Source organism: Phacochoerus africanus, chromosome 1, assembly GCF_016906955.1.
Source record: "Phacochoerus africanus isolate WHEZ1 chromosome 1, ROS_Pafr_v1, whole genome shotgun sequence".
Classification (NCBI taxonomy): Eukaryota; Metazoa; Chordata; class Mammalia; order Artiodactyla; family Suidae; genus Phacochoerus; species Phacochoerus africanus.
In genome coordinates, this window is record NC_062544.1 from 117836230 (window position 1) to 117858753 (window position 22524).

The 22524-nt window shown below is 40.1% G+C and overlaps 1 protein-coding gene across 1 annotated transcript in view; it reads right to left on the minus strand.

The window, feature by feature from the left end:
- Positions 1-303: 303 nt before the first annotated feature.
- Positions 304-22524, minus strand: part of LOC125125736 (ERC protein 2-like) — a 321285-nt gene continuing 299064 nt past the window's right edge. The window contains exons 5-6 of the mRNA XM_047777166.1: positions 16221-16355; positions 304-354 (exon numbers count right to left, since the gene is read on the minus strand). Coding sequence (XP_047633122.1) covers positions 328-354; positions 16221-16355 — 162 coding nt within the window. The 3' untranslated portion in view covers positions 304-327. The remainder of the gene's footprint in view (positions 355-16220; positions 16356-22524) is intronic.

Sequence of the window (22524 nt, forward strand, 5' to 3'; positions counted from 1 at the left end):
CTTTAAAAGTGCAGATAAATCCTAGCAAGGGCATAGTTTACATCTTAAATAACACAGAAACATTTGACTCGTGCTCAACCCAGCCCCAACAAGGCAGAGCAATAATGTGGTTGCAGGGAGGGGGAGTAGGAAGGCAAGGGCTCCTGGGGATTTCACAGTACACAGAAGCAAACACAGGGCAGTCACAGACATCAGTGAACACAATTAAATGCACACACAATACAACACTAGAATGCAATAGAATGCAATTTTTAAAAGAAAAAAATGATATAAAAGATGGTTTCTCACCCCTCAAAACAAAACTGGAACTTTGGTTTACAGGCCCGGCTATGCCCATATGCCCTCCTCGTCATCCTGTGGCCGGCCCGGGGTAGGGAGGTGCACGGAGAGGAGGGGAGCACCGGAATGAAAGAAAAGAAGGTTAGTTACACCGTGATGCACTGCAAAGGCACACTGATCTTCACTTTGTTTTTAAACTTAAAGAGCAAGAAAAAAAAAATCCATAGTAACTTAAGTTCCACATCAATGACTTGTCAAATACATAACTGAGTTTTGTATCTATGGCAACGCCCACACAAAAACATTCCACCCACCCAGCTCTGACTCTGTGTCAAGATTGGATTAGAAGATTAAAATTAGTCTACATTAGCTGATGATTATTTTTTTGGAAAGCATGCAATCTGAATCGAATATGCCTAAGGAGAATATTAAACCTTTTAAGTAAGCAGAGAAGTAATTATAGTAACCAAATACCCTTAATTTCTCTTAAGCTTAAAATATCAATAAAGGCTGAAGAAGAATTAAAAACAAAACAAAATAAAACAAAACAAAAACTCTGTCAACTTGGTTAGAACAAACTTCTGTAACATGCAAATTCACATTAGCTATTTCACAAAGGCTCAAACATGCTGTGATCTTCTAGAGTTTTCGGGTTCTACTTTGCTCTCAGCATAAAAGAGGATGTGCCTGCAATGGAATGATTATATATCTGCATGGAATGATTACACAATTGCAATCAAATAAGTTTAAAAGCAAAGACAGTAAACTTTCAATTCAGTAAAATGCTCGTAGAAAGCAAATTTTGTTTAACTTGAAATTGTGTTCCACTGCAGATAAAGTGAAACTTATTTGGTCTGTATTCTTATGCAGAGAGCAGTGGAGCCATGCTTTGTGCTCAGGTGCTTTGGATCCAGAGGCAATGCCTTCACCATCAAACTTTTCTATTTCACCTACAATTGTCTTTTTTTTTTTTTTAATTATTTAAGTATACTTGATTTGCAGTATTATGTTAGTTTTAGATGCGTAACATAGTGATTGAGTATTTTTATTGATCACACTCAATTAAAAGTTATTACAAAATAAAAAGAAAAAAAAAGAAAAACATTTCCAGAATGGTTTGGGCCATTTTCTCACTTAGTGAAGAGGGCAATAAATAGGGAAACTGAATCTTTGAAGACAGAAGTACATCCACCATCACGAGGTCTTGTTTTGGACAAGAAATCTCACTGTTTACTGCAAGGATAGAAACAAAGTATAGACAACTGAGTGGTTCATATCCTGGTCTCACACATAATTTGGGAGCTGTGTCTTCTAATAAATCACTGATGAAACTGGGTTTTCCCATGATGTGCTTCTTGTTTTGAAAAACCAGGAACAGGAAAAACAATAACTTGGAACATTTTCTCATGATTTGTATCCTTATGGCTTAAGTTGTTATAAAATTAGGTTGAATCATGAAATTGCTGACATTGACCACTTTTGATCTAGAAAAATGGCAATTTCATACACTTCAACCTAATTTTGCCAACAGGCCAAGGTAATTTTCATCTACTCAAGGATTTCAATCTATGGTCTTTGAAATAAGTTTTCGTGTCATTTCTTTCCTTTGTATTTCTGTGAATTTTATTTTGTGCATTTAAAAATATTACTCTGATAAGAGGAGTTCACCAAACTGCCTAAGGGGTCTGTGGCCCGCAAAGAGTCAACACTGTCCCATTAATTTGAGTCAATCATGTGATTTGTACAAAGCCTGAATTGGACAACTCAGAATGAATTTTCACCAACAGTTTAGATAGTAGTATTCTGGCAAAAAATAAGGTACAACTGATTATCTTAGCTGGGTCTGCTCATGTTTATTTATCACTATATAGTCTAGTAATTGCTCCTGGCTTCCCTTTTCCCTACATAACTTGAGAAATATGGATTTTTATACTCATTCACTTTCCTCTCTATTCCTGGAGAAAAGCAAAGTTGCTGTCCCTTTTTATGCTAATGAAGAAGGCAAATCTACAGCATGGGACCCTCTGGCATCCACAAGTGGTTTTCAAAGGGCCTAGCAACCCACTGTAATTCAAGGCAGAGTGCTGTGGGTATGTGTAAGTATATTTCTCTGGATGAAGGCCCTAGCTTTCATCATAAGGTTCTTGACCCCCACAGTCACCACTGCAGGAAAACTCCAGGCTCAGGGAAATGCTATGATTTGCCAAAGTCACAAAACAAAATAAGAGGTTTTTCCCTAAAATGCAGCCTATAGCCCCTGTTGACTGCTTCTAAATGGCTTTAAAGTCACTCTCCTTGCAAAGAAGTTTATTTCATTGTGCATTTAAAATCCAACAGCACGTATATTTTCAGTTTCTTTCAAAATCAATTCATAGAAAGAAGTTTTAAATTTTAAAAAATAATAAAAAGAAAAGAAAGCCACTGCCACTAAAATCTACCACTACTTTCCTAACAGTGAGATGTGATCTAATGCAAATCATTTTTAGCAAATTAAATATATTAAAAAGTGGTAATTAATTATGATTGAAGCAGACAGGAGTTGTAGCCTGAAAATATACACTGCCAATATCACTACTGTGCCTCGTCCACCATAGGAATAAAAAGGAGCTCCCAGATGTCGAGGGTTATTAAAAGCCAGATGTTGAGATCGACGTCTTGTATGTTGGTGAATAAAGTAAAGAAATATGACAGTCCAATATAAACTTTGCTAACATTTAACATAGCAGAAATGTGGATAAATTCCTTCAGTGAACTCAGAATATTATGCATTTCTTTCAAGTTTTTGGTTTCAAAAGTTTAAAGTTTTTAAAAGAAAATATAAAGGGAAGTGGTGGCCATTTCTGATCTCTCTAATCTTCAAAGCTTAAACATGAATTGACCCTAATCACCAAGTGATCTGGGTCAGAGTGAGTGTCTGCTTGGGGAATAAAAAACAAAAATGCAGGAGCTAATCAGAGATGGAGCTTCAAATATTTCCAAATGTTCACAGCTGTTTGACTCCTGCATTGCCTGCATCTTTGTATGCAAATATTAATTTGTTCAGCAACCTTACTGCACAGAATTGTAAATCCGGAGACCAAAAAAATAAGAAACAGATAAATGTCACTTGATCCCTAACCTCATGCCAAGTTATTTAGAAATTCTCAAAATTTAAAATGCCTCTATCAGGTGTGGGAGAGTATGTTTCCTTCCCTTGTTTTTCTGTTCTCAAATCTACTTTGCAGTTGTGTTTCTGGATGTTGCCTGGTGTTTGGTCTCTTGCATGCTCTTTGTGAGTGACTTCTGTGCCAGGAGTTGCCAAAATAGCCAGATGGGAAGAAAGCCTCCAGTCAATCGGTCATTTGCCTGCTTTTGTCCACAGCATCTGGGGACAGGAACATCCAAGGTGGGCTGAAGCCAGAGCACAGTGACCACAAAACTCAGATTTTGAAGAGGGGGAAGCTTAACTATCAAATAAACTCAGGATGTATCTATGGCTCCAAAGATAATATGAAGCCTTGATGGAAATCCTGCAATCCCAGATGCTGGGCCCTAATAGGGTTCTCTAAATCCTGAGATAAAACAAAATCCCTCACCCACCGGATGGGCTGTTTGCAGGCTATGTTGATGACAAGATCTAAGGGCAAAGTGACTGAGTCACTGCTGACAAGACAGAAGACTTGCTGTTGTGGGGGACATTTATTAGCCCCAGCACAAAAGCTCTGGGAAGGAACTCTATAATATGACATGATAAACAGCCGAGTGTAAACCTTTAATTGGTCTCTATTTTGAAGTATTAGGTACAGCCAGCAGGCAAGCCCTGGCCCATCACAGGATATTTTCCTTAAAAACACCTTCAATTTTCTTTGATTTGACAGCCACCTTTTTTCTTAAAATAGAAGGACTAGATTCCTAATGGGGACCTTACTGTCACACCTGTCTTTACCGAAAATGAGAATGATATTATGGAAGCATCACCTTCAAATCAGCCCACTGTCTTTGTGAGAATTCAGCCAGCTGTCTCTGTCAGGAAGTTCAACCTGGCCTCCTTCTGGGAAATGGAGGGAGATTGTCCTGGTTACTTATCGGGTGTGGTGTGGACAGTCACCAGACCCACCTCTACTCCTATTGCAGTTCATGACTTCTCTGACAATTTCTGCAAACTTCAAGCCCCAGGACTCTGCAAAATTTGGCTGCACAAGTCATGAAAGTAGGACCGCAGTGTAGAATTTTTGATGTGCTCTGTGCCTGGGTTCGAGCAAAGCAGCTTCTCTTAGTATTTTCAAACTGCGAGTGTGGCCAGAACCAGGAAAGACAGGAGCATGTATAAAGGAAAGTAACAGGCATGAACCTGGAAACAAGGGAGCTGAGCCTCATTATGTCACTAATGTCTTTTTTCTCAGGGTCAAGTCCAAACGTTCCCTCTGGAGACCTCTCATTCATGTCTTTCACCTCTCCTGCCTCCTAGAATGCTTAGCACATAAATGGATGTTTCTGTTCAGGTGATAAGGTCAGAAATGGCTGTAAACTCTTACATGATTTGTATTTGCTGCAGCCTGTGGGACCCATTTGCATACGTGTACTCCCAAAGAATAGAAAAGTCCTATCCAGGTCCAGATATCTGCTCTGTGCTCTTTTTAAATATAAATGTTAACTTATTTCTGACCTGGCCTAGAAATGAGCCAGTGGGTATTAGCACCTGCTTTAGGTTTGCGAGTGTGGCAACCTTCTGTGCTTCTGCACTGAGTCTCACATTGACACAGGTGCTGGGAAGCTCTTTGCGTCCAGATGGAAAGGCAGGCTCAGGGAGAAGGATGAAGTAGCTTGCCAAAGGACACTTGTCTAGGAGCTATGGCGCTGGGGTCAAATTCCAGTCGGTCTGACCACAGAGGTACTCCTTTCTGTGAACCTTGAAGCCACAGAAAGAAGCCTAATTTTGACCCCAAAAAACAGTAGTTGGTTCTGCTTAGCTCATCTCTGAAGTCCTTTAGGACTGTGCATGGCTGCCTCCAAGCTGCTGAAGGTCCTGGCTGGAGCTGAATAGTACAACCAGGTAGGGTCTCTTTGGCTCTTAGAAGAAAGAGAACCTCACATGCATACAGAAGCTGTCCCTTATATGGCATCTCGGCGGCATCTCAACAAATGTCAAGGTTCCTGAGGGTGGTTGCCAAGAGGGAGGGGGAGTTTGGGGTTAATAGATGCACACTATTGCATTTGGAATGGATAAGCAATGAAATTCTGCTGTATAGCCCAAGGAACTATATCTGATCACTTGTGATGGAACATGATGGAGGATAATGTGAAAAAAAGAATGTGTATACATATGTATAACTGGGTTACTTTGCTGTACAGCTGAAATTGACAGAACATTGCAAATCAACTATAATTAAAAAAATTTTTTTTGAAAGGAAAAAAAAAAGTTCCCTGAGGGAAAAGGCAGCACCTCCACTCCCTTCGTACTTCCTCACAGTATCTCAGATGAGGGAATTTAATACATTTTTCAAATGAGTAAGTATCTAAGGAACAGTCTTTGCTTTTCTGAATGATTCGACTCTTTTGAGGGAGAAGGCTACCTAGATTCCAGAGCTCCTCAGGGCTGTGTGCTTCTCCGCCAGACTGGTTCAGGCCCCCTTCTCACTGTACCAGCTGCACCCCTGGTTTATTCCCTAACCTAAGTTGGTGAAAGCTGAATGGCAGTGGCTGAGGAAGAACGCAATGGGAGATGACCATGTTTTGAAAGACACACTGGGGTGTTTCTCAAGAGAAAGACAGAGACCGCAAGCCTGTGCAGCCTGGTTGGTTCTGCTCAGTAAAACCACCTCACAGGGACCCTTAAAGCAGGCAGCCGTCTAAGTGCTCTTTGCCAAGCCATGAAGAACATTAGAGAAGTTTGAGAGGCTTTTTCCTTCAGTTCTAATGCAGCTTCTTTAGGCACTTTCAGAATTTTTTTGAACAATCATTATAAGGTGACTTGAAGAAACTAGTTTTCTACTTCCTTCAAGCAAAAGTAATTCTGACAAACCAATCTCTAGTGCATGGTGCCAGCTCTTTCTGCTGAAATATACAAGATATTCAGCTGAAGATGGAAATGCCGAAAGGGTGAAAGTTGGCCAATGATATTTTCTCAGGGCCCAAAGTCGATGTCTGCTTAAAGCTGAGCCATTGCCAGATAGTCATAAAAAAGGTGTGTGTAGGGGGCTGGAGACAGGCTTTCTTTTCACTCTCTCATCCATCAGTCATTAATGCTCGACTTTGTTAAACAAAGTGAAAATTGTGTTTTTAACATGATTCTGGGTCCGTTGTTTCCTGGCTACTGGGCAACCAAATCGCCTAGCCACTTGACTCTTCACTTCCTTAATTGCCTCAAAAAGAAAATGGGACACTGACACTTCATAGGCTTGCTGTGTGATTTCAGCTGGAGAATGTATATTAAAATACCTTGTAGACATTACATATACAAATATAACTAGGCAGTATTGAATAGTCTGGTACTATTATAACAAATTATCTGATATTGAGCTAAGACCAATGGCAAAAGTGTGTGTGCAAAAAGGATCTGATAGTGTATTAAGTCATCCTTAGTCATTTTAATAACTATTCAAGGCTAGAGTTTATTCAGATCATTAGTATACATATGGTGAAACGATTTTTAAAATGCTATTGTTCCATAGATAAGGTAGTTTCCAGAATCTGTGTGTGTGCAGTGTAGGTTTAGTTTCCAATTCTCTTTTCTACAGTTCCATTATCTCCCGAGCGCTGCAATGCCTGGAGTGTGGAAGTCCAACATGATCCTTATTACATCCAGTTCATGAAAAAAAGAGAGGCAATGGTATTCAGCAATAGAAAATGGATTTCCCTGCTTCCAGACCTTTCAAGGTTGGCCACCCCCTTTCAATGGAGGAGCTGAAGAGCTGCCTCTTAGACAAATGTGACTGGATTAAAGCAGCAAGTTGAAAAGGAATCAACCCTTCCATGTTGCCAAGATGAGTTACATCTGCAAGCTGGGGAGGGTAGACTATGTCTGAAAACCTCCGTTGACTCAGAAGATGGTGCAACAAATCTCTTAATGAAATCCTAATACTGCAAACAAGGTTTAAAACTAAGAGGAATCAGTGAAAGGGGAGAAAAACTCTACCCAAAATAGAATAAGACTGAAATCTTCAATAAGCTCAAATCTCCTTTAAGGAAAAATCCTTTTCTAACAGGAGGATCCTGATGCATTAAGCAACTCTGCCTTTTTCCCAGACATGAAGACCATACCTGGCAGGTTTTATCAGAGTGTGCCCTCATGTGCTTACTTGTAAGGAATTAACATCACACCCAGATTAAAGAGCTTTGGCAATAACCTGCCCATCTGCAAAGCCAGCTTCCCAAGGGCTGTGTCACCCCTGCCTGCCTCTCTTATCCCGTGTATGTAATGGCTGGGTGAGCACGTAACTGCAGTAGAGGAAGGAGCAGTTAATACCTCCCACAACAATTCAGACATTTGTCCTCATTTCTTTCCTTACCCACAGCCTCTCAGAGAGCCATGACAGAGTCATTGCAGAGCTTCTGCTCTTAAAAACAAATAAACAGCCACCTTTTTTTCCCAATGGTAAGAAATGGCATATGCCTTTTGGCTTATGTTTTAGCAGCTTTGGGGATTTTGGGTAGTCTTTGAGAGATAAAGAAAAAAAAAACATCTGAGCTATCTTTCCACTTCATTTACTTTAAAAAAAAAATCTGTTGCATTCTAAGCACAGCATCTTCTAATCTACTTGAGATAAAGGGAGCATCAGAAAAGGGGCAAGTAAGCATAAGAAAAAAAAATTTAACTATGTGTGGTGGAGGATGTTGACTAAACTTATTCTGGATATCATTTCACAATATATCCATGTATTAAATCATTATGTTGTATACCTGAAATTAATACCATATAATGTCAATTATATTTAAGTTTTCGTCAACTAATTGACTAGTTATAAGATTTACTTCAAAATGCATCTAAAGATAAATTTGACTCAGATTCTGAGAAGATTGGCCCAAGAGTGGGAATGCCTGAAATCTCTGAACCCTTCTCCCATCCCATAAATGTCAGCCCATCAAGAGGTTTCTTCATGAGTTTTTAAATCTGAAGGCTTCATCCTAAATGGAGCCAAAACCCAAAAACTTCTTCCAAGAAGTGGGCCATGAAATTAGATGTGCAATGCAAAATACCTATTGCCTCTTATTCAGGCAAGCTTCAGACAAACTAGCTTGGATGGTAAACTGATATTAAAAGTCAAAGACATGTAACTTTTCTTATTCGGTTACTGTCATGGGGGATTAAAAACTTCTGTTTTTTGGTTGTTCTGAAACTATGTTTTAATGAGCTCTGATACAAGTTAGTTAATTTTTCTGCTATGTAGAAAACATGAAAATGTATTTACACACACACACACATATGTATATATAATGTATACTCAAACACTCACTCAGGGGAAGTTAGGGAGAGAAATTCCTAGTTAAACATGATCTTGAGAAATTCTTCCATATGTGGAAAAGTCCTCAGTTAGTCTGACATATAGCTATACATACATATATACACACAGGACACTATGTATACATTTATCCCACATTCATTTAACCTCAAAACATAAAATAAATTCTTTTTTTTTCCCCTCCCTAAGCAAAAGCTAGGAATAACAACTCTATATACAGAATCCGTCTTCTCGGGGCAATGGAGCAAATTAAACCCCTCGTCTGTTTGTTAGAATTCAAAGGGCTGCACTTTGGCTAATCTGTTGGTGAAAGTGCAAGGAAGGCAGGGCATCCATCACAGAGCCCCGGCCAGCATTTCACGAGGAGGGAGAGTGCGGAATCTAAAGGCCTCTAGGTGGCCTTCTGAGAAGTAACAGGGCCCAGGATGAGGCTGCTGTGTGACTGCTTCATTCTCCAGGTGGACAATGAGACCTCCACCAACTTCAGCTGACCAAAACATAAATTTCAAGCCTCTGGGAAGAGGTGAAAAAGAAGAAAAGTTGGGGGGTAGGTGGAAGTGCAGCACAGTTTCAAGACAGACCTGGGGCCAAGAAATAAATGGGGCTTGGGAATGTTATTACCTGTCTCCTCAATGAGAATCTGATTGTAGGGATGGCTGGAAATGCCTCTCCTTTCGGAATGCTCTGCAGGACACTAACTAATTCAATCTGGGAGCGCAGGGATGTACAGCATGGACAGAGGGTGGAGAATGAGAGAGCAAGATCCTTGTTTTTATTTTCAGAGCTAACTACCTTACGGCTCTTTTGCTTATAAGAAGAGGCTAGAGGGGACATGTTTTGAGACCAGAAATCTCAAAACCCAAGAAACAAGCCTTGTAGCCTCTTTGAAGCAGAGCATAGATGTAGTCAGCCTGGGTGGGATCACTTGGAGAATTTCATTATATCTTAAACTACAATCTGTATATCTATTCCATGACCACTAGTTTGAAAGGAAAGCCAAATCTAGGTCTGGTTCTCTAGTGACCAAATTATTTGAAATCTCATGGGAAAATGAAATGTGATACAAACGCATGTCTCAGCTGAGAGGCAGCACGTGCTGGGACCACACAGTAAACAGGAGCAACAGAAAATGGACCAAAGGTCACTACTTACATCTGCAGACAGATTCTGGAAATTGCCAAGTGGAGTGGGTAATATTTAGGATTAGAACAATCATTTTCTAGGAACAGATTAGTAGAGTGGACGTCCTAGAGTTGAGGATACAAAAATAGAAAACCCAGCTTCTGCCACAATATGGTCACTATCTTAAAGCACTCCAAGAGGCTTAGCTGATCTGATGGCAACCTTGGGCCAAGTGAAACATCTTCTGCTCTGCTCACAGGGCCTGGCTTGTCCCAGGCCTTGTGTGTACAGAGGTTCAGGAATGAGTGAGCAAGGGAATGTGAGTCCTGGCAATCCATTGCCAAGGGCCCACTGTAACCCAGAGCAACTCTCCTCTCTCCCCACTCCTTGAGGATCTGTCTCTGGTGACTTCAGGGCAGTGGGAGAGAGTAAGAAGCCACATCTTCTCTGACACAGTAACAGCGGGAATAGAGAAGAGTAAAGGGACACAGGAACATGGAAGGAAATGAAAGAAATAAAGACACAAAACAAAGAATGGAAATAATATCAGTGAAAGCTAGGAAAAAATGGGAAGAGAACTGATGAAATGATATTTTAATTCGAATTTGGAAAATAAATCAATATAAGATAAAATTTACTACAATTCAATAGGAAAGGCAAAAACACATTTGCATTCTAAAAGAAGTTGATATTGTAGCCATGCAACTGTATTTAATATATGTGGTTGCATAACTATATCCATACTGGCATCCAAGGAGTTTTGGCCCCAGGGTACAGCACTCAGAGATTCAGGCCCTCCTCTTGGCCCTATTGTGGCTCAGCTTCTCTGAGCTCTTCTTTATCTGAACAATAGGGATATTCCCATCTGCCTTTCCTATTTCCCGAAGGTACTATGGGAATGACTCACTCAACAAACATTTATCGAGTGCCTACAATGGGCCAGACAGCTGTGAATGTGCTTTGCAATATGTAACAAAGAATATGAATATGACATAAAATTCAACCAAATTTTCCCATAATCAATTTAATAGATATAATGCCTCCATGCTCCTGGACTCTGCAGCCCTCTTTTAGAAGTAAGATTTCTTTTTCTTTTTTTCTTTTTAGGTCCAAACTGTGGCGTATGGAAGTTCCCAGGCTACGGGTCAAATCAGAGCAATAGCTGCCAGCCTACACCACAACCACAGCAATGCAGGATCCAAGCGGTGTCTGTGACCTACAAATACCAAGCTCATGGCAACATCAGATCCTTAACCCACTGAGCGAGGCCAGGGATTAAACCTGCATCCTCATGGATACTAGTCAGGTTCGTTACTGCTGAAGCACAATGGGAACTCCAGAAGTAAGATTTCTACAAGTAAAACCTGACATTTAAATTTTAATTGACATCTGAATGTCTTCAAGGTAGTCAAAACTCCTTGATCCTTCCAGCTTCTGTGAGTAAACATTTCCATTCAAAGGAGGGAGAAAGAAGAGGCAAGTTCTAGACTTGGAAGGTAGCCACATATTCTGGGGTTTCCAACTCAAAAAAATGTTTATGTTTTTGCCAGTTAGGCCCCCACAAATTGGAATCAGAATGGCAGATGCTTTAACAAACAGAGTTGCATTTTGCACAAACAAAGCAGTAAGATTTAGGTCCTTAAAGACCCAACATCCAACCCCAGACCCAAACACGGAAGTATGAGTCCTGAAAGTCAGGGGCAGCCTGAACAAGCCTGGCATTTTGAGTGGAAGTGTGGTGCTCACTTTGACATCATGCCTTTCTTATCCATGAGGTTAGTCCATACCTGGGAGCCATGGAAGGAGATTAATGAAATATGACTATAAAAATCATATGAAAAAAGAAGTTAAAAAAAACCTGGCATCATTGGTAAGGCAAGGAAAGATGCTACTTAGAGAAAATAACAGATAGTGATGATGATGGGCCTTTAGGAAAAGTTGAGTTTCCACTTAGCTTTTCTAAAATCAGTCTTGGTAACTTCACTAAAAATAAAAGCATGGATATGTCTCCAGCGTGCACTACTTATTTTTTTGGTCTTAATTATTTCTCACAGTTCCAGCCTGTGCCTGTTTATGTGACTACTTCTTGGTTTGAAGGATTGCTTAAGGCATTACTGGGATTTCTCTGAATGTTCTACTTGAGCATATTCAATGAATATGGCCATCCTGGGAGCCATAGGCCACCAACTACTAACTGCTCCTTTCTTGGGTAGGGGGTCTAGGCTATTAGACTGCCACACCCCACTGATTTTTCTATGTTCTCCCTCAACACTCTCCTTTTCAATCCCTGTGGGGCTGTGTATTTATGATTATCCTTGCTTCCTTGGGTCCTCATTCTTAAAATGGCTCCCTTAAGTCCAATCTATTGGGGATTTTTGGTGGGATAACTCATTTTCAGATGTTACAGTCTTTTAAAAAGACATCCTAAGAAACAAACACTCTCTCATTTTTTGCTATGCAAAGAGCAAGGAAAATTTGCCTCACAACTCCATCTCCTGATGAAAAATACTGCTGGAAACTAGATTAGCCATGTTTTAAACTGGGTAGTCTCTTTCTTCACCTGATACTCTGAGAATAGTACTTCACAGAGCACAGACATTACCAGAAAAGAAGGGGAAAAAAGGCTCCATGATTGCATAAGTCTGGGAAATGCTAGGTTAAATAAAACTGGAGGGCTTTCTTTCTTATATGATTTTATAGATCCTTTGATCTGTTAATTGCACCAAGACTCTCCAAGATCATGTTATAATATGCAGCACTTTCCCAGAATCCTTTTCCCACTCAATCTTTGTCTCTAGACTTTCCTCATGGGACTAATGTTCCAAAAGTTACCCTGGGAAATGCTCGTCTAGACTTATAACCCTTGGATTCAGTTTCTCCTGAGGAGAAGGAAAACCATAGTAAAGGAGAAAGGGACAGGGAAGAAATGGAAAAAGAATCTAATTCTACAAGTACCTGGCAATACTTAAATAGAATTTCCTAAGGAAAAATGAGTGTCTCTGGAAAAGTATCAAAGTGGCTTATTTTTTTATAATTCTTTATTTTTATGTGTTCTGACCTCTTAATAAAGCTCATAAGGCAATGTCAACATGTTGTAGCCCCTTTTCCAGAAGATATTATTGGTCAACTCTCAGGGCTACAGGAAAATCAGGGTTGGAAGATTCATGGGTAGGGAATCAGGAATCCCTGGAAGAGACCTTTCCCCTTTAAGTCAGTTCCATTAACATGGCACATCATGAACATTTAGTTTAAATCTCATCCAAATCAATCCATTATTCAGACTCTAATGTAGTCACATACAAATACAAAGCTGTCACTTTCTCCTAAGGAGTCCCACTCCAAGAATATTAGTATATATGATTACACAATTTTGTATAGCTTTTGTAATCAATTGGGAAAGACTTTCCATCCGTTCAATGACTGTAATACTCTGGGACTGAGATTTAAAACAATGTACGTATTGACTGGTGAATATGAAACTCCAAAAATATCCAGTACAAGGGAAGCCGTCATTGTCCTAGACCTGGGATACATTGACAAGAAGGACAACCAGCCCAGGGGATCCTGTCATCTCCATCACTGGAGTTAATGTACTCCTACCAGGGCTTCTAACTTAAGTCTCCTTCACTCATTGAAAAAGTACACCAATGGGGCTTTACAGCCTTGCTGACTCCAATTTAAAATCACTAAGCTCTCCTTCTGGTTAAGATTTTCAGAGTGGGAGTTGCCGTTGTGGCTCAGTCATTAACGAATCTGACTAGGAACCATGAGGTTGCGGGTTCAATCCCTGGCCTTGCTCAGTGGGTTAAGGATCCGGCATTGCGATGAGCTGTGGTATAGGGTGCAGACATGGCTTGGATCCTGCGTCACTGTGGCTCTGGTGTAGGCTGGCGGCTACAGCTCCAATTAATTCGACCCCTAGCCTGGGAACATCTATCTGTGGCGGGAGCAGACCAAGACATGGCAAAAAAGACAAAGAGTGAACCCCACTGAGGTTCCTAAGTCACGGGCCCTCTAATTAAGCCATAACAGCCTTTCATTTGTCTTTTTCTGATGGACATGATCCTGACCAGAACTGAATGAGACACTATATTTTTGTCCTAGGACCAGATAGAAAACTCCTTGATTGCAGGGGTTCTGTCTTATCCATCATGCTCTTTCCTAAGCTCGGCAGAATGGATGGCATGGAATATGTGCTCCAAGAATCAGCTGAATGAGCAAAGATCCAGCACAGGACTCTAGTCAGTTGAGGCCTCTCAAGGCCTGGATTTTCATCTGTAGAAGAAGATGAGGTTCTTTGCCTCTATGCCTATGGGCTTCTTAGAGTAGTTACTGAGATGAAGAATGTGAAAGTGGAAGGTCATCACCACCTTCCTAATGAGAAACATATACCAGAGGACACGATGACATATTTTAGCCAGATATTCCTCAATGCATACTAATTCTTTCGTGGAGGGTACTACCCCTGAGCAATGATTTCCACCCTGTGACAACCTCCAGTGTCTGCAGACAAATATAAGAGGGTCAACCAAGCAGGCAAGTACTGTAGTTTAAGGATTAAATATCTTTGGAAAAGTATTCAGAGACTAGCTCTTGTTAAAAACAAATAAACAAAAAACAAAAAACAAAAAAAATACATACATATCATTCACAAGGCAGATAAATCTGAACTAGTACCTATTTCTAGCAGGACACAATAGCATGTGTGTTTCTGAGGTCAAATTAAGACAGCAATCTCAGCAGGTCCTTGTGTGACTTATTCCCCCCAATTGTGCTCCAAAATCTTCTTTATGTCCCTATAGTGTTCTCTGTTCTTGTTTCTCTGGGGGAAAGCCCAGAGTGGCCTTCTAGCACTGATAAAACATTACACTTACCCCTCATCGCAGAAGAGCAAAGGGCAGGGGTCAAGAATGAGAATGAAGAGATTTAGTTAGAAGGATGCCAGGTATATCTGGGCAGGTGAATGTGGGAGGTGGTGGTGGTCATGAGGGATGAGAATGGAATAAAACAAATAAAACAACAACAACAAAAAACAAATCAAACCCAGAGCACAGATACACAAGATAATGACATAAAATTAATCTCTCTCTCCACTTTGCTGATCTCCAAACTGAGAGCCTTTTTTGAGAGCTAATGACATAAACCAGTGCCTTTCTTCACTTGGCTTCAGGAACCAAGATGCCCTGTGTGAATATCTTCTCCAAGGTTGAAGCCTCTGAGGGGAAATGTTTCCCAGTACAAGGAAAGGGCCAAGTTGGGGGCAGGGAGTCTTCTGGTTAGAGCTGTCTCACTGCACAGCTCCAGGGAGTATGTCTTATGCTGTGTACTATGTAAATGGCACCCCTAGAGTTGTACTACTGGTAAAATACCTTGGAGACCTGAAATCTTAACTATTACAGGATGTTAGCAACAAGAAGTGAAAAGGAAAAAGAGCCAACCTAAAAAAGTTTTAGCAGTATAATAAGCAGCCCTTACTCTAGCAAAGAGTTAAACTCCTCTTTACACAGGTAACTCCAGGAAGTCTTCCCTTCACATATTCGGAAATATGTAACAAAGGCATTCACACTTATCTAGATGATTCCATTCCTTTACTTAAGACCCCATCCTTCCCGAAATTTATTACCTAAGTTACACTATTTTTACAAAAATGTCACAGTACAATAAAAGAGGAAATACTGCTAATATTAACTATATTACTATGCTAGTTTGCATTTAATTTCATAATTTCCATGAAATTTATCTTCAAGAGTTTTAATGCTAAACACTACAAATAGTTTTTGCATTCGGTGGATGAATGTGAATATCATTGAAAACCACAGGAGGGTTGTGCTTTTGTCAGTCCATCTATTCATTTCTTTACTTAGTCAAGGGAGAAGATAGGGTCCAAATCAAAGAAACCGGACCCCTTGACTTCACTAGCTAAAATGCAAGCAAAACTGATTTCTTCTCATGTTTTTTTACCCTACTTTTAATTTGCATCACTAAGGAATTTTCTAGGACAGTGCTCAGCAAACTCAAGGCTTCTCTGGCTGCCAAGCTCATGGAAACAAAGTGAGTTCTCTTAAACGTCTGAAAGAGACATTCCAAAGTAACCCACCATTAGATACTGAGCCAGCAACAGACTACGTATCTATGAAAGAAGAAAGGAGGGGAGGAAAGAAAACGCATAACATAAATAAGAACAGACAAAACCTTAAAGAGGAAGGAGAAAGGAAAACATTTAGATTCTTTGAGTGATGGAAATAAATACCAAAGCTATTAGTTTCAGTTCAAAGAACGTATCACTTTATGCTGTTTATTATTTCTTGAGGATTATTTATTTTATCTTAAAATACCCAAAAGGTAAAAGGGGTCCTAGAGGTAAGCGGCAATGCAACTGACCTGGTCAGGAGAGGGCCTGTGATTGGAATGTTGCGACCTCCCAGGAGATCGGTGGTGGTGGTGGTGGTGGTGGTGGTGGTAGTGGTGGTGGTCCTCATCGTAGTTGTCCGCCATCAGCTTCATCCTGTTCTGGGTCTGCGCAGAACAAAAACCAAGGAAGCTTCCATCAGGAGCTCGAAGACCAGCCAAAGAGACTTGGGACATAACTATACATATAGGGCTCCCTTTCTTCCTAATCTGGAAGTGTTCATTTTTAATTAAATTGAAACTTAATAAAGAATGCACCATTCCATTAGCTTTGGTGAAAGAGGCTTTTTCACATCCTTGAAGCCATTATGTTTCTGGATCTAGATTCATACACATAAGTGTACTTCCCCCATATAATTTAAAAGGGAAAAAAGGGACACATGCTAAAATGTTTTGTTTTATGTTATCAAGCGATCACAGAGATCCAGAGTAAGTTTGCAATCACATATTGCCAACGATCACATCCTACACTCTAGAGCAAGCAAGAGAAGGAAGCCCTGGATGAAGAAATGGGAAAGGGCTTCATGGAGATAGAGAGCTACAGACAAGCAGCAGTATCGCAAGACAAGGGAGAGAAATCCACTTAAAAGCTGCCAAATACAAAACTTCTGATGGAGATGGTTTGTTGCTGTAATGACTTTCAGGGAAAGGGCTCTCTACAGACATTTTAACTGATATTATTCTTTAAGGAAGTTAAACAAACAAAAAACCCCACAAAGTTGATGGAGAAGAGCTGACCACTCTAATTCACTCCCTGCTATGTTTGTCACGAGGCAACTAGATAGCACAGTTAAATCCTGATGACCATGGAATTGCACTGTTTAATTACACAGGGCAAGAAATAGATCAACAATCAATTGATCCAACGGGGTTACAGAATCAAGAAAAATGCCTAAAGAGCAAAGAAAAAGGTGGATAAGAAAAATGTGGAGACTACAACTTTGGATTTGGAAATAAGACCATCTGAGTTCAAATCCTGCTCTACTTCTTTGTTTGTTATGTGGTCTTTTGAGAGTTTACTATTTCTACATCTTAATTTCCTCAACTTGAAAGTGGGAGTGATAGTACCTCCTTTCCTGGGGTGGTTGTGAGGAGAAAGCAATATGATGGACTTCAAGTCAGTCCAAGACTGGCACATAGCGGGCTTGAAAAAAAAGTCATGCTATTATTACTATTACTGTTGTTGCTTATTGGAGGACACTTCTCCTTCTTAATACATACTGTTTCCTTTGCCTGTGATACCTCCCAGCCACCTTCCCTCACCTCTGACTTCTGTGTTTATTGCACGGCCCTTTCCTGATCCTACCCTTGAGGCCAGGTAATATGTGTTTCCTGCTCACCACAGCTCTATCAACATGGATTTATCCGTAGGTTTGTCAGTAAACTTGAGGCTGTTTCTTTCATCTGCCTCTCAGAATCTAACATAGGGCCAAGCAAATATAGATAACATTATGTACATTGCTGCAGTGAGTGACTGAAAGAAAAAGGGGCCATAATTTTGAGAGACACTGCCATTCCAGAGGTGAGCTACACAATTTTCTTCAGGCAAGGAAGGTCACTAAGAGTTGAGGACATTTCATGAGTTGCCATAACAATCCCACTAGTGGCTCATAGCAACAAGCCATCAGCACTTTAAGAAAGTTGGAAGTCAGAGTCTGGCAGAGCCTCCAGCCAGTTGGAATTTTAGTATATAATATAAATAATATTCTGATAATAAGTCTGGACATAGCAGCATATTCCTGCAGTATTTTTCATGTACAATCTTTTTCTGGAATTACTACTATCCTCATTTGCAGCTAGAAAATCAAGGCATAGATTTCAGCCCCCAGTCTCTTTCTTGACATAGAACAATGGAGATTTTCTGGGACTTTCAATTCTCAATCTTTAAGCTTTTCTTTTTGCCATGTTGCTAGCAAAAAGACAAATAGCTGAACAGGTAGAAATAGCTTTCTCATAAATACTTCAGTTATGTTAAGTTTTGGAAACACCTCATATCCCAATTCTATCTGACAGAGGATGTCTCATGATTTACTCACTCCATTTTAAAAAATGTGTACAGTATTTGAAAGGCCCCTGAGTGTGCATGAAAAATGCATGTATATGGATAAAAATAATAAAAATAGAGAGAAAGAGCCATCTAAAAATCTAATAAAAAAAACCCTTAGCAACATTTGGCAGCTGATAGCATTTCCATCCTTCACTTGTTCATTTAAAGTGTCAGACGACCCAATGGACAAGTTACATCTTGTGAGAAAGGGCAGGTCAGTGGAGCTGTTGCCGACCAAGCATTTAGATTCCCCTATCCGGCCTGCCCTTGTCCATGAGTCTGTGAAATTCACCATTCACACCTAAAATTCCAATATGGTCGGGAGCCTGTACTTTTGAACTCATGAACTAATAAATCTGGAATTGTTTCTTCTAATAGAATTCTGAAAGCCTGAAGGGAGTTGTAATATCTGCTATGGTCAAGAAGGAAGGGACTCGCCCAAGAATGAATAATGAAGCCTAAATGAACAAATAATAACTCTGCTATTGTAAACATCATAACGTCCTTATCCTTTGGGGAAGCTCCTGTGATTTTATGAGATTATTTTCTTACCAGTGACAAGCTTAAAGTTCCCTACCTTTGAACTGTATCCCATAAAAGAATGTACTAGCTAAACGAGATGCTATATGCAGGCCTAAATGTGTCTGCTGAAATGAGGTGTTGGAGAATAGGCATGTCATGGGATAAAGACTGTAAATGAATGATGTCATCTTTCCAATTTGGTGCTGAAATATAAATAAACCACGTTGTTCATGTGAATACCAGATCTGGGGGAAATGTACACAGAGCAATTGTGAGCGGAAGAGGCTTCTTTTGATTAGTCTGGGCTGGAAGAGAAGAGTGTGAAATGGAAATGAAAAATGAGAGTTTAGCCTGATACTTTAGACCATTTTATTTGTCTTGCTTGTAGCATATCCCCAAAACTGAGACCAATTTCTTACAGGCTGGTTGCTCATTTTTCCTTCTATAGAAAAAGTTTGGCCAATCCTACTCATTTAATTGTCAAATTGGAAATGGATCTCTGCATGTATATTTTTTTCAACCCGCCCTACCTATCCTCATCTCCACCCAATCATACTGGTTTCTGAACGAGCCATGAATGGTTTGGAAGGATAGGAAGCCATGAATAATGCTCCCTCAAGGTGGATGGAAGAAAAACTGCAGACAATTGTAAGAAGGATTAGAATAAGGATTATACTTTAAAAAAATAATTCCAGACACATATGCCAGGTGATTTCATGTGTAATGGTTCATATCTCTGTAGCCATCAGATGTACAAGGTGCCTACTGCAAAGCCTTAGACAGCAAATCTTCTGGGTAGGCATAAATGAAACCCCAGGAAACCTAATACAGAGGTGGAGAGGTATAGCTTTCCACAGCACTGCACTTGGAAACTCATGGCCTCATTTAGTAGTTCACTGAAGCCCACTTTTATTTCCTTTTTAGAGTCTAACAAACTGCTGACCTGACACTTTCACCTTTGGCTAACTGTGTTATATTCGTTTTACTATATTATGTCATGACTGCTGAGACAAATCTAATCAGATTTCATTTTCTACTTCCTCTTTCTTCCAGGCACCACCTTATTTCTCTGGGGCAAGAGGTTCCTAACAGCTCTCCTGCTGCACTCTTGCCTTCCACTGAACACAATCTGTAGCCAGAGTGACATCAGATCCCTGTTACTCCTTGGCTTCAAATTCCTCTGAGGCTCCTTACTGCCCTTGGAAAGAGACCCATCTCCTCTGCAGCTTACAAAGTTCTTGCAAGGTAACTGCTGTTCACCACCCTGCTTCCCATCCCAACTCCCCTGCCCTGGGACATGCTGATTTCTGGTCCTGTCATGCCTTTTATCCTCTCCCCCTTTACCTGAGTTATACCTATCAGTTCTTTTGGTCTTAGCCTCACTACCATCACTACCAGAACTGTCTTCCCTAAATCTACCTCAGAAGTGATAAGTGTACTTCTTTTGCCTTCCCCCAAATTCAGTACCTGTCCTCCACCCACATCCATCATAGCACTTACCTCAATGGTAAACAATCATGTGCTTTCTTGGCTTTCTCCAACATTAGGTTGAAATTCTCTTGAGGGAAGCACTGGGTGTGAATTACCCTTGTACTCACCACCTAGCAGTGTCTGGCATATAAGTAGTAAGGAAATAAGTGTTGAATAAACGTGTAAATGCACAATGGAATGAAGGGAAAGGGTTCATGCTACTTTGGAACAGATGAAAGGAAAAAATACACAATTAGCATCTATGATGAGTCAGCTGAGTATATAACTCTTCATGTGAGAGTTTAACTTTCCTTATTGTGTATTTATTTTTGGTTGTTGTTCTTGTGAGTGAGAGAGTAGGATAAATGTATAGTTTGGGAGCTGTTAGAAAAGTCAAATTCTTCATCTTTGAGAACTACTCCATTCTTGAATAAAATGGACTCACCGAAATAGTCCATGTCTTTGGTAACTTAGCTCATTAAGAATAAAGAGTTTGGGGGTGTTATGGGGTTCATTTCCTTACTATCCTCTAGCCTTTAGAAAGGCAGGAATCTTTAGAATACTTCCATTAGCACCAAAAGTCAACCATGGGAACCTGAAACTGTATCCATTAACTAAAATCCCTGATGAACACCATCTGTGAAAAGGTGCCATATACTCCATTTCTCTTGACATTTCTGAAGAGTTTATCCAAGGAGCTCTTGAAACAAAATGAAAATCCTTGATTGACTAGTAATAGACTCAATAGCTTAATAGCAATATGTAGCTATAAAAGTATAATATTAAAACTGCCTTTAAAAATATTTTAGCAAGGTGGCAATAATGAACTATGCTTTGATCAGTCATCTGGATCAAGTTAACAATAAAACCTTCATGAATATGGTTTAAATAAGAAAAAATATATAATAAGATTTGTTGCCATGGGATATGGAGATAATACCATACAATAGCAATTACTACTTTCTTCTCTCAGGTTTTCTTTTCTCTCTCTTTTCTGCCAGTGAAATTCAAAATAGTCCAGAACTCTTCTACTGGTCTTGCTTCAGTGAAATCAGAGTGAGGTCAACAGTTCTTGTCTCTGAGTTAAAGATGAAGAAATCAGACCACAACAGTGAGAAGGGAAGGGCTTTCCTGAACATCTACCAGGCCCACATGAAAATGGATCATAATTGAATGGGATGTATATTCCAATGCTCAGGTCACTCTGGGAGGATGAAATGATGAAGAAGCTCTTAGGGGAATAGCTGCATTAGGGAATCTTATGGGAGTAAGTAAGAAACACTGATGGGAAGCCTTCTTCTGTGAACATGGCAAAGAAGTTCATTCAACAATTACCAAACTCTTGTAACTATAAAGACTCAAACTACTACGTTTCAGGCTATTTGACCAGAATCCTCACTTTTGAGAGAGCTATCTTATGAACCCTCTTTTACAGATGAGGAAATCAAGCCCATGAGGAATAGGACTCAAATCCAGGTTTCTGACTCCAGGACCTTACAGTATATGAAGGGTAAGTTCCCAGGCCAGATGCAGGCAACAAGGCAAAGATAAGTTACATGAAGAATTAGAGGACTGACTATAACACAATATGGGATGAGAAACAAGGAGAAAGGATTGGCTTACATGAGTATCTGGAGAAAGGAGAAATGCCTGCTAGCTAAGGGCTGGGACATCAAATAAGACTCCATGGGCCAGATGACCCCTGAGCTAAGATTTGAGAGTTGGTGTGGACACAGGTTTAAGGAAGAGTGGATTTAGGACATTCCATGGTAAATTCACCCTCTAATCACGAGAGGAAAAATAGATCAATGAAAGGAGCTGAAATGCAAAACGTGGCCTGTGTGTGTGTGTGTGTGTGTGTGTGTGTTGCTTTCTTTATTCCTTTATTGGATGTAGGGAGAGTAGGAAAAATACCTGAGATGGTAATTCACTATCTTATTTCTCAGAAAAACTTATCAACTTGAGGCATTTTGGAAGGAATTTAAGAAGAGCCATAGCCATGAGTTCGCACATGTCAAACTATGACATCTCTGGGAAAAATGGTCCAGGCTCTGGATGTCTATGTGTTCACAAATATCTACACAATCTACGACTGCAGCATCAGTCCCACCTCAAAAACTGATTGATCTCCTCCAACTCATTCAGCTCATCAGTCCTTCCTGCCATCTGTCTGCAGCCAAACAGGACATTGATGAGACTCTCCCTCCCAGCTTTAGTAAAGCCGCTTCCCTCAGTCCT